General features: G+C 35.3%; 1 protein-coding gene across 1 annotated transcript; it reads right to left on the bottom strand.

The window, feature by feature from the left end:
- Positions 1 to 1,538: 1,538 nt before the first annotated feature.
- LOC123693642 lies at positions 1,539 to 4,598 on the bottom strand. Its single transcript, XM_045638828.1, has one exon. The coding sequence runs from the start codon at positions 4,596 to 4,598 to the stop codon at positions 1,539 to 1,541; it is 3,060 nt and encodes a 1,019-aa protein (XP_045494784.1).
- Between the last annotated feature and the right edge of the window lie 9,284 nt (positions 4,599 to 13,882).

Below are 13,882 nucleotides of genomic sequence, written 5' to 3'. Positions count from 1 at the left end.
ATAATTAATTAAATACATAATTATTTAATGATTATTTGAATCGCAAGTAATGAAAATAAATATAAAAAAGAAAAGCTCAGTAACTAAGTATTTGAATAAAGTTGTAATTTCCATTTTTAGAATAAATCACGGGCAATCGTTATAATATTATAATTAAGTTTTTAAATTAACGAGCTGAATTAGTGTTACCTTAAATAGTAAGCTATTACGTATACCAGTAAACACGCAGACATTTTATTAATTATATTATTAATTGGATGGCCAATAAAACTAAGAAATATAAATACAAAGTAAATCAAAGATCCGACTCTAATATAAAAGCGTAAAATTGCTCGAAATAATAAACAGTCTAGACTGAATGTTTGAAATTATACAAACTCATAATTCATGTTTATTGTACCCGAGAATTGATTGGAATAAGCCATTTTAGAAATATTTCAAAAAACGGTCGCTAATTAAAGATTTTATATCAAAGAGACCGATATTGAAATAAATTGATTTTTATAAAGGAGCAAATCTATGTTTGATATTCGCTTGTTCTGGCTTGACTGTGGCTAATGGGATTATAAATATTATTTTTATTCTATATACCTAGTTATAATGTTTACCAATATAAAATGTTATAAATAATATAAAAATAATAATGATGTTTATGGGCGATTTATTTTTTAAGGTTTTAGAATGCGAATTTACTGTAACAATACCTAGTCAGGAAAAGTAAAGTTTTTTTAATAGAATGTGCTTGTCTTAAGAAAATAAATGTGTAAATATAAATTGAGGAAAATCAAAATGTAATTTTGAACCAACTTTTAAACTTATGAGTCAAAAACGTTCCAAAATGGCCATAACCATAATAGTTCTGTTGAACTTTATCGACATCAATAACAGGTGACGATGAAATTAAGTTATTATTAATTATTTCGTTGTTTATAAAAATGGCAACGCAGTTCTAAAGTATTTTATTAAAATCTTATGACTTACAAGTTTTAATTTTTTTTTATATCCGTAAATATGTAACTACCCACTCTATTTTCAAGTTAGTTTGTAAAAATAGTAAATTGATTGAATTACATTATAGTAATACACCTATTATTATTTTATTTTCATTATAGTAATACACCTATTATTATTTTCAGATCATTAATCCTAAACAGCTTGATTTATTTTTAGATTTTGTAAGCTAATTAAGGTTTTCGAAATATCGATTTTGATAGTGTTGACATTATCAACGAAAAAAGTGTTTAATTTATCCGCTCATCCAGTAGTATGCTTCAACACCGTTTCAGATAGATATTGATGGCACAGACTAGACATATTTTATTTCAATAACCTATACAGAACTAGAAAGCCTCACCGAAACAAAGACCATCATCGCAAACAAATGAGCTCAATAAATAATTGCTATTCCACAAAACCAATCAGGTGACAGTACTTATTTTTTTTTTTTTTTTTTTTTTTTTTTTTTTTAATAGAGCGGGTAACGGAGCAGATGGGTCACCTAGTGAGGTGATCACCACCGCCCATGAGCACTCACAAAGTTACCTTTGTGAGGCTGTTACCGACTTTCGAAGGTGGGTGTAGGCTCTCTTTTTAAATAAGTCTAAGTCATACATGTGCGGAAACACCGAACTTGGCAGACTGTTCCACAGGGTGGTGGTACGTGGAAAAAAGTGTCGCGAGAAGCGTACGGTACTCGTTCGCCAGCGGTCCAAATGATGTGCATGGAAGTTGGCTTTATGGCGGGCGGTGCGGTGATGGAATTCCGCAGCAGGTATGAGCTCGAATAGCTCATTTGAACACTCCCCATGGTATATGCGATAGAAGACACACAGCGAGGCAATGTCCCTTCGCAAGGCAAGAGGGTCAAGTTGATCGCTAAGTCTTGGGTCGCCAATCATTCTAACTGCTCTACGTTGTACGCGATCAAGTGGAAGGAGTTGGTAAAACGGGGCACCAGCCCAGAGATGTGAGCAGTACTCCATGTGTGGCCGTATCTGAGCTTTATAAAGTAAAAGAAGATGGTCGGGCCTGAAGTACTGCTTCGCTCTATTAAGGACGCCCAGTTTTTTAGAAGCTAGAGAAGCTTTACCTTCCAAATGATCGCGAAACTGAACATCGTTAGAAACATTGACGCCAAGAATTGCGATGCTAGGCTTGACGCTGAGGGGAGTGTTCAAAAAGAGGGGAGCTGATTCAAATGGCTTTTTTTTGGCCGTAAAAGCACATAGTTGCGTCTTAGCGGGGTTAAACTCGACGAGGTTTTGACGACCCCACTCTGAAACTTCTCCCAAAAGAGTTTCGATTTTCAACGCAAGAGTGTTTCTGCACTCATCGACAATTTCATGCGAGAAGTTAGCATGGCCAGTGTAAGAGGCGTCTCCAGTACTATCATCTGCATAGCAATGAATGTTACTAATTTGTAACATGTCATTGATATGCAGAAGGAATAGTGTGGGTGAAAGAACACAGCCTTGGGGGACGCCAGCGTTCACAGGCATAAGATCCGAGCTCGATCCATCGACCACGACCCGAATATTTCGTGCTGCAAGAAAGCTGGCTATCCATGTGCGTAACTTCTCGGGGAGTCCATATGATGTAAGCTTCGAAAGGAGAGCCCGGTGCCACACCCGATCAAAGGCTTTTGCGACGTCAAGACTAACGGCTAGTGCCTCCCCTTTACTCTCAATAGCCGCAGCCCATCGGTGAGTTAGAAAGGCCAAGAGATCACCAGCTGATCGTCCATGGCGAAAGCCATACTGATGGTCACTGATCAGCTGGTTCTCCTCTAGGTAACCTAAGAGCTGACGGTTGATTATGCCTTCCATGACTTTTGAGAGCAAAGAGGTAATAGCAATGGGCCTGTAGTTAGAGGGGTCCGATTGATCGCCTTTCTTAGGGATCGGGTGCACTGCGGCGGTTTTCCACGAAGCAGGGGCAATGCCGACATCATAGGAGTGTTGAAACAAGTGCGAAAAAACGGGAGCCAATTCTGGAGCACACGTTCTCAAGACAATTGCAGGGATACCATCCGGGCCACTCGCTTTATGGGTGTCTAGAGAGAAAAGTACTTTTCGCACTTTACTTTGTGTAAAGCGCACATCGGACATAAAGTACTGGCACCGTGAGATGGTAGGCGGTACCTTTCCCCCATCGTCCAAGGTGGAATTGGAAGCGAAGAGAGCGCCCAATAGGTCGGCTTTCTCTTTGGGCGAGTGTGCCAAGGTGTCATCTTCCCGGCGCAAAGGTGGGAACGTCGGCTGACAGAAGTTTCCTTGGGCGGCTTTAGCAAGTGACCAGAAAGCTCGGCTACCAGAAGGGTAGCGTGTCAGTTTCTTGCCAATACCGCTTATAAACTCGGACTTTGCAATGCTTATTTTCCTTTTGTAGTGTCTGGAGGCAAAGTTATATTGTTTTTTAAGAGCACTGGTATTCGGATCCTGTTTAAATAATGCGTCTGCCCAATTACGGAAACATTCCTGCTTCTGGCGAAATGCCACTTTGCAGAGATGACCGTACCAAGGCTGGGACTTGCCGCCGATGGGAACTACAGAACTCGGTATGAAAAGTTCCATTCCCTGCAGTATCACATCCGCGACAGAGTCAGCATAAGCACTAGGATCGTGTGCAAAACAAACTTGCTTCCAGGGGTAGGATGAAAAGAACTCCCGCATCCCATCCCAATCAGCCGCTCTGTAGTGCCAAACGCGACGGCAGCCACCTGATCGGGGCCGCCTTGAGCGCAAGATTGGCACCACACTGCGAATCAGGCAATGATCTGATGTGCCTAGAGGGGCGACTGTATCGACCCGATAGTTATCCGGGTGGGAGGTGAGCAGGAGGTCTAGCATGGAAGGAGTATGGTCCACGATATCTGGCAGCCGCGTGATCGAAGCCACCAGTTGTTTTAGACCATTAGCCAATGCAAAGTCGTAAACTGATCTCCCCGCATGGTCAGTAAGCCGTGACCCTAACCATTGAATATGATGGGCATTAAAATCGCCTAAGACGATGATTTCAGCAGAGGGGATCTGTTCGAGTACTGCGTCAGCTGTGATTTGAAGGTGCTCCATAAGCCGGTCGGTTTCAGCATCACCACTATGCGACCTGTACACGCACGCATAGACCCGAGGATGGTCATTGCAGTCTATACGAAGCCAGAGAGTTGACAGGTTAGAGCTAACGAGATTGTTGATGCGACGACAACTAATATCCTCCTTTACAAAAACACATACACCAGCTTTAGGAATAAAAGTGTGCTCCAGTTTGTAACCTGGGTAGTGAAGGTATGATGTGTCAAGAGGAGGACGAATTTGAGTCTCTGTCAGAAATAATAAGTCTGGCTTTGCCGTCTCCAGGTGGTGGTGGACGGCATTGAGGTTGGAGTGTAAGCCTCTCACATTGCAGAAGTCTACTGATAGCACAGGTGGTGGTTTGGATGACTTTTTGCGCCTTTTACGCTTAGGTGGTTTATAAAGCGGACTTTTGCCCTCCCCAGAGTACGTAGGGCAGCCTGAGTTTTGATACTCAGGGAGGGATTCTCTAACACTAGTGAGGTTAGTACCCTCCTGGGGTAGTCTAAAATTTAAATCCGCTGCCATGTTTTTAATTTAAAAAGAAGGATATGAGGAGAGGAGGGGAGGATGGGTATTGTAAAGGATTAACACGGGAAATATTGGGAAAGGGTTGGGATGGGTAGGAGAGGGATACGGGCCTCCGGTGCCCCCACTCATCGTACGAAACACAATGGCATTTTCATGCCACTATTTCACGCCGATCTTCTGTGGGGGTGTGGTACCTTCCCCGGTGCGAGCTGGCCCAATTCATGCCTAAGCGTGCTCGACTCCCACTAAAAAAATAATATACAATCATAATTCCACCAGCTTCGAATTTATTCCACATGGATGGGAGTGGTGGCCACAATAACGTACCACCTCACCTGCCTTTCAATTGACGTGTCTTGTCAGGTACAAGTTGAGAGATGTAGCGGTTTTAAAATGATTTGTTTTTATTTGGCTTTTGTAGACTTCTTTATATTGGCAAGCTTCCAGATGAAATTCTCGATTGTATATTTTAGGAATGTACTATTTGGGTCGATCAAGCTTCTTCGTAATTTGATCTCGCAAGGGATGATTTAAGACCAGTTCAGATTATACCGATACCGATCTTATCTGCATGGCCCGTTACGTTATACCGTGTCGCGTTCGGGTCTCACCCATCCGTGTCCGTGTATATTTTTTATATGAAGTAATTCATGCCTGAGCGTGGCTCTTGTTTATGTTTCTGCAGCGTGGTAACAGTATCTGCAGGGTAAACAAATATTATGTTCTGTAATGATGATGAAGTAAATTTCAGCAATGTAAATAATTAGTATAGTTTTCAAATCTTCCTTAGACTTCTAACTATTTCACCGCTTACGCCTATACCCGATACCCTACATTACACCCGCAGGCATCCACCATTTCACCTGATGTATAGCCACAACGGTACAGGCCAAATTGTTACTTGCGATATTTTAGCTCAAATAACGTATGTATTCAAATAGAAATAGTATTTCTGGTGTATTTACAGCTCTAAACATTATCGCTTTATAAATAATGGAACTTGTTTTGTATTTGATATTTAAAGTCTGTTAATTATATGTATTTCTATGATGTCTAGTTTTGAATTAGATATTTATATACTTACCTACCTATATACCTTAAAAATTCATAAAGAAACATGATAGAAGTTGATTAGTGTTGGAGATTTTCTTTCAGAAGTGACTAGTACTGAAGACCTATGGAATAATGGATCCATTATGATATTGATATTTTACCAACAATTAAGAGAGACGTTTGTCCAGCGTGGACGCCACAAGATTGACACTACTAATAGAAAAATTATTAATTTATATATTAGTAGCTTACGTAAAAATATTTGAGTGGTGTTGGCAGTTGCAGATGCGCCGAAATAAGGAAACTTAATTCTACACATATATCTATTTGTGGATCAATATAGCATCTGGAGAATTCGACAAACCAAACCTCCAACGATTATCCAGTGAAATATACTCAACATAAATCCCTCGAAGCGATTACGGTAATGAAAATATGTATGCGTATTTTAAATTTTTTATTATCCCCAATGAATAGTTGGGAGGCCGTCGCGTGCCTCTAGCGTGAACTCACTATTATTTGGGAGATCTTATCTCGTTACCGACCAATAATATATTATTATCAATAGATTGCACAACTGTTTATTAAAAAATGATACCGCAATTCTTCATGTTATGTCATTCGTTGAGTATTTTATAGCTCGCAGATGCAACCTACATCTGTTAATGCGAAAGTATCCGAAATTAGTTACTACAATATTGAGGTTTAGTTGTATTCGTGTTCGTATTTAAAGGCTGATTTATGACTTAATTTTATCTTTAGTCATAAATTATTATTAGTCTTTACTTGAACTTCTTTATATGAACTTGAAAGTCATGAGACAATAATAAATAAATAAATAATATTTTATTTCCAGATATTTATCCATATTCAGGAACTTATAATCTTGTCTAATAATCTTGTTGTTTTAAAAATGTGTACATAATATTATTATAACGACATTACTTTAAAAATTGCAGTCGTGTAAATAATCTCTTATATAGGGATGGTGTTTCTCGTGTTTGGCGAATACCTACAATTTATTCCCTGTATAAAACATTAACCAAAAAGAACGGTATATATACAATATTTACTATCTAATCTCTGGTCTATGCCCTATATCAATCATTAATGTTGATTAATCACTCCCAAACATTACAACTCAATCGGATCATAATTCAACGATCAAATGAAGACTTCACAATCCGATGAAACCAACATCGATTCTGTAACCGTCAATATTTGGTACGAGAAACTTATAAATTACCGCCTTTGGCTATTCAAGTGACCGGATATGTAACACATCTCATCAGTGCAAGGAATTATCACCCCTATTATTAAAATAAATTGGTGCGTTAGTAGCTTGGGCGTTCTCGTAATTTGCATCCAAAATTTCATTGACCAAAATTGAGGTAGTATGCGATCATAGTAACATAATAGAGTAGCCTGCAGCTAAATCTAAGGAATTACTGGTCGTAACTCTATTTTTTATGTTTAAAAATTTCATTATAATTTAATATGCTCGCCGTATTGAGGAAAATGTGCTTGAAGCTTGTACGAGAAAGCAATTGCGGAATATTGAATTTAAAATGTCTCTACATCGCTATTAATATAATATTATGTTAGTAATTTTGAGATAAAATTTGTATCATTTGTATATCTTTTGCAATAATCCTAAGCCTAGCTAACGTATTTATTTAATCCTGACGAATAGCAAATTATAATAGGGTGCAATAAAAATATTATACTAATTTAATACTTACAAATGATATTTGTTTATCCTTATCTTTTAAATCGCACAGAAAGCCGGAACTAAAACTATTTTTTTGTTTATTCTTTGAATTATTAAATACCTACCCAAAATAAATTAAATCCAAAATTCCATCCATGCTAATAAATAGAAATTTATAGAATGATATTATTATCAAGAAGTAGATATTATTATAACATTTTAATTAATAATTGAAACAAGAAACACTATATTTGAAAAAGGTTCGATTTTTAATTCATTTTTTTATTAATAATAAAATTTATCAATTATATTTTTAATTTTATTTATTATATTTTTAAGTAATAATGAAAGCAATAAGTATATAAATTTAGAGTGGGACATCAAAATACTCTTTTAAATCTTTCGAATCCGTTATAACCTACCAAAGTGGATAGATTGCTCTAATATTCTCACGTAATAAATATCGTGGATACTCGTTTCTGATTAACTTTCGTCCATTACTCCAAATTACATGTCACTCCGACTTTAGTACATTAATTAAAATACCAATAAGATTTCTTTAGCGGTTTACAGAACGACACTAAAGGATATCTATGAAGCTTTTACCTTTATAGTTCCCATCATAGCTACCGCTACCGTTTATTCGTCAATAATTATATTTTATGTTCAATTATACACTGATGTTTTGTCTATGGGTTTCCATAAAGTTAACATATTCGACCATTCGCTCTGCGTTGTTTTATTACTGTCATTCATAAAGTAGATCCATGAAAGTGGAGATTATATTTTAATGGACTAGCTTTCCGCCCGCGGCTTCGCCAGCTTGATCTAAAACTTAACAAATTATATACTAAAACCTTCTTCGAAAACCACTGTATATATAAAAAAAAGCCATCAAAAGCTGTTGCGTAATTTTAAAGATCTTATTAGCATGCACACAGACTACTTGTTCTCTACTATGTAGGTAGTGATTACAATATTGTGTAGATACGTTTAATGTACCTTATTTAATGTTCAGAAGTACATTTTTATGTTGATATTTTTTAAATTTGTGCTGAAGTAAGATGATTATTAAAATATCATGAAGAATAAAGAAGCAATAATGTTATTATGTTAATATTACGTTCGCATTTACAAACATCAAACAAAATTAAAAAAAAAAAACTGTAAAGACTAATGAAATAAATTATTTGATTATAACAAAATATAATTGCATGACATATTATGTGAATGTTTTGCATACTGTTAAATTACGGCTAAACATTCTGTAATACTGAATTGTAACAGCTATAAAAAATCGTCGCTTGAAACGCAGCTTGAACTATAAATAAATGAAGATTTGTATATAACGCACGAGTAGCATTTCTGAACTTGACAAAAGCGAGTTTAGTGGCCACCCCACTCTCGTATAATACACCCAAGCGCCTGTATTTATTGAGTTAATTGGTTGTAAATCGAAAGAAGATTGTTCAAAATAGCCAACAACGATTTTGTGTAGTAAAACTCATAAACCTCCCTACGTGTTCGTTGTCGGTTAATGGAGTATGATAAGCCGTTTATGGTCTAATTGGGGTTTCAAATGTGATTCTGGGAACGTTTTTGTCTTAACGTTATTAATTTGAACGCCAATTAGGACTTGGTTCAAGACTTTTTTGGTTCACTTTTTTCGTTCTCAATTTATGTACTTACTGAATACAATGATACTGTTTCAGTTGATTTTTGTAGCGCTTTTCACTAAGTGCTATGTAATATTGTTTTAGTTGATTTATTTTCTACAGAATGTTTGTACCTAAGTATTTATGTAATAGCGCAGACACATCTAAATTTGGTAATATTTTAATGAAATTGTCATAATATCATGTAAAATTAAGTCCCTCTGATTTCGAGATATGTATTCGACATTTTCTAAAAAAACAAAAAAAAAATAACGCTCTTGGCCGCTTTTTGTGATAGTACAATTCAATTACGCCAATTCAATTACCTACGTATATAATTGTTGTACCCCACACACTGTACGCAGTATTAGAAAATAATACTACATGTAAATATTATAAGAGAAAGTATTCCCATACTTATTTTGGTTAATTTTGTGAAATACTCAAAAACACATTAAGCCGTGATGAAAATTTTCCCGTTTCATCCAGTTCATATCAAACTTTTTACGCAAAATGTAATTTCGCATTCGATAAGGTTAGGTAAAAACGTCAGCGAATTTTTGTATCATTACCATAATGCACCGAAATTTCGGGAACATATTAAATTATAATACACCGATTTGTATGTATGAGACCTTTTTGATTGGAGGCATAAAAAAATTAAACAAAATTACCTTATCTGGCGATTTTGATTGATCTTACTCATGCTTTAGAATCATGACAAATTTGAGTAAATAAATACAAAAATCAATAATAACTTTACGTGCCTGCTTGCAGTCCAATCTTGGTACAGAACTTCAGACGTATACTTTGTCCTAATAATTACAAGAGAATCCATTAAATTACTATGTCTGTATCCAACCTTTCATTGACATAATTTGTATGATCGTCAGCGATGTACATTCTCGATATCGGCTCATGAATGGAAGTTGGTAGGAAACTGGTTTCTGGTGAATTACGGTAAGTATAAAGCATGAAGTGTGTTTGGAATAAGAATCCGTATTCAATTTTCATAAACATTTTTGCCAATAACCGGTTTTGAGAAAGGAAATTATTAACCTGTTGTTAAAAATTCTCTTTTACATACATCGGTTATAACATAAGGTGTAGCAGTAGCAACAATGTTTTCCTTTCACAAGTAAACAAGCCATATAAGCGAGTATTATGAAGGTATTATGTCACTAAAAGGCCGACAACGCACCTGCGGCCGTTGGGAGTTCCTTTGCAAGAAAAAATACAGCGTAACCCAGCGGTGGAATGTATCGAAATATCTTGAAGGGCTCTTATTACATATTATATCCATTTAACCGTGATCTAGATTAAAAGTTTTTGTTAGACAATAGAGCAATTGGAAATGTAAAATCATCTCTTTACGGAGGTAAATGTTATAGGAGAATAAAAATATAAAAAAGACGTGTGGCACTCGGGGACTGACGCGGTAAAGCTATTGCATAGCATGCCTTCAAGCCACACCCCCGAGCCCGTCGGAGTGGGGAGCGTGAGGTTTTTTCGTTATGGAATTTCTCGATTCGGTCCCCGCGCTCAAGGCCCGCGATAGAAGCTATGCAATAGCTTAAAAAGAGCAAAAACATAATTCAAGTATATTCATTGGTCTATACCATTTTTACTATCAACTGAACCCCCGATTTCTAATTCCTTTAACTTTTCAACTGTTTATATGTATCTTGCATTAGGTAGCCTTACTATAACTAATAAAATCTCCATCTATATCTATAAGCTTCACTAAATTCTCATTTTTTAAAAAACATTACTAATCACCAAAAATAGATAACATACTAAACTCAAGTATTATAACGAAACAAAATTCGCCCATAATTATTTTGTATCAACCGCGGACCGTTATACACCATTTATTTACAGTATGTAATTTAAATAAACTATCTTCATTATACATGAAATTATGATGAACAATTATTCCAATTCGTACCACTTTGTTTACTAAAAAAATATAATGAATGGGAAGGTGTGGACAATAGTTGTTCTGGATTTAGGTTGATTACTTGGTCATGAATGTAGCGGGAAGCGATTTGCTTCTAATATTCGTTGATGGTAAATTGCAATTCGTCGACAATGTTGAAATTATCTCGTTTCTTATTATGTTGAATTCTCGAAGCTTTTCTTTAAAGGTAGGTACTTTTCAAAATCGTTAAATATGTAAAATGAAGAAAGCTGTAAAAAATTATAATCACCAAAAGAATAATTCTAAAAAATTATTGCACTTTTTTATTTAAATATTATTCAGAATCTACATTCTACTACTTAATTAACATTACATAAGATTACCTCTAACATCAGGGTACATGCGATAAAACTCATACCTAATAATCAAACGAATTTTTAAGATCCAATTATTATTAAAACACATTTGAAAGTTCGACTGTAAGTGCATACCCTAACTTCTTAAACTGACCAAATAAATATAGATACATAGCGTGATAGGACACATACTAGACTAATGAGTGAAGTCTCATTACTAAGAATATATTTTTACGGTTCCGTATATATTTTTCGATTTTGTATGGACCATTTCGTTGATAGAGACACTTACAGCAGTACTGTGAATCTTGCAGGCAAAGTGACCAATAGCGTATTGTCCCAAACCCCACGGGACACATTTTTAAGGGGCATAATACATCTATGAACACAATGAATAATGTCAAAAGGATTAAAACATGTCTCATCATACATTAAAAGTGTTTTGATCATAAGATCACAATTATTATTTAAACGCGAGTTCATATCATTATATTTTTACATTAATGACGTTATACGTTACGTTTTGAAGGGAAACCAGAGTAAACATTAATGACTCATTATAAATTGACATTCATTGAAATTAATTTCCACTCAAAATTATTTTACAGTAGCTTTAATATTTCTGCATTACGATAATTATACTCACTTAAACATCCGTTAATTAATTCATCTGCCTTACACGACAGACTTCCAATATATGAATAATGGTAATGAAGTCGTTATGAATATAATTTATGTAACAATGTAGGGATAATTCATTATTACTTGTTTTTAATTCATTATCACACAAAACGGTGTTAATAAGTTTTTTTAGTTATTGTAAAGGTTGAGTAATAATAAAAAATACGTTATTATATTTTACAATTTTATTAAAATACAACGTATGGTAATGGTAACTCCTTCAGTATTCACAACTCGTCATTCATAATATCAACTCCCATTTCTTGTTATTTATTAGGGCGGCAAAAAGATTCTTCAGTGCACTATCTCCTCGTATTCTAAATGATTTCAAAGTTGGTCGTTTGTTATCAGCCTCCACAAGGGTACAAACTTCGAACTTAACAGTCACTAAAGCATAATTTTGAGCTCTATCCGTAAAATGATTGGAATCTAATAGTAGTAAAATCTAGGAGGCGTTGTCTATCGAAGAAATAGAATTTCAGTACCTCAGGGACCCTAAACACGAGCGCATTGGAAGCAGACGTGATTACCATAATTTCATCGCCCCACGTGTCTTCTACCAGCTTCACAAAAACTGGTAATAATCACAGTACATTGCGGTACACTCGCTGAGAGAATTGCTAGTAATGTATTTTTGTATTTCAGGAACAAGAAAGTAACGAATATCAGAAAATAATTTTAATCGATCAATCGTCTAACATGAGCGATAGTTGTTTTCTAAATATTTTAACTAAGTTGTTAAGTAAGATTACTTAACTTACTATTAACTTTGTATTTAATTAAATAATGAAACATGTAATGTAATCCCAATTTACAGCTAGACCTAGGTTTTTGTAAATTTGTGCAGTGTGCTTTTAACAATCTAAACATGTTCAATAATTCGAACTATGTATTATGTAAGCAAGTGAATTCCTAATACTTTTTTTTAAGTTTACAATTAACTATATTCTTATAATTATAACTATATTAATGACTGTATGAAATTGAATAGTATTTTCTACATGTGATATACATATATTTTCTAAACGAAGCTTCTCTGGTTGACTGTACATTGGTAGTCATACGCTCGCTTGAGGCGGCAGACGCGGGCTACTGTATCGTATAATAGCTTTTTTCTCCCTGCATCAGCTTGAAATCGCCTGTCATATTTCGTTGCTTGTGCTTATACATGCCACTTTTCTTCGATACTGTACTGCTTTTATTGTCTGCTCGGGGCAAGATGTGATTGTCGTTGCAACTGATTTCTTTGCGTCTGTACATTCGTTACCTTTCATTCACTCGCTTTGAATTGTCTCTGTTGTAGTATTTACAACGTCTCATTATATCTGATGCGTTTGTTGTGCAGGAAGTGGAATTATAAGAAAATACATGTTGTCGGAACAACTTAAAAACTTGGTTATAAATCAGTAATAATGTAATTTTAAGTATGTTATACGAAAGTTTAAATATTCAAATATATGCACAGACTGATCATATAATATTCAATTTGAATATATTTGTATTTAAAGACAAATCTTTTAAGAGCCGTTTTCAACTTCTAAAGAGCCGCCTTTCCTCTTTCCAAAAGAACTATAAAACATAATTTATATCCTAATCAAAGTGAACATGATCTAAACTAGATATTTTTGTAAAACTAGTCAACATGTAAATTTTCCTGCACATATTGAACAACAATAGGACGACCAAAAAAATTGCACACCCTTCAGCTAGAAATCATGTGACATTATGATTACCCATCATAATGAAGAATAACGCGTGTGGTACCTACTTATATATCACGTGCACAGGAATGTGATCGTAATTGCAAGGTCACTGGGAGCAAATTGGCGTGAAGGGGATAAATCTGATGGCTACTGATACGGAGGCAGCCCAAGGCACGTCATTAACGCTGCTTCAATACTGGC

This window comes from Colias croceus, chromosome 8, assembly GCF_905220415.1.
Source record: "Colias croceus chromosome 8, ilColCroc2.1".
In the NCBI taxonomy this organism is placed as follows: domain Eukaryota; kingdom Metazoa; phylum Arthropoda; class Insecta; order Lepidoptera; family Pieridae; genus Colias; species Colias croceus.
Note: the sequence above shows the minus strand (reverse complement) of the source record. Positions and strands in the feature narration are given on the sequence as shown.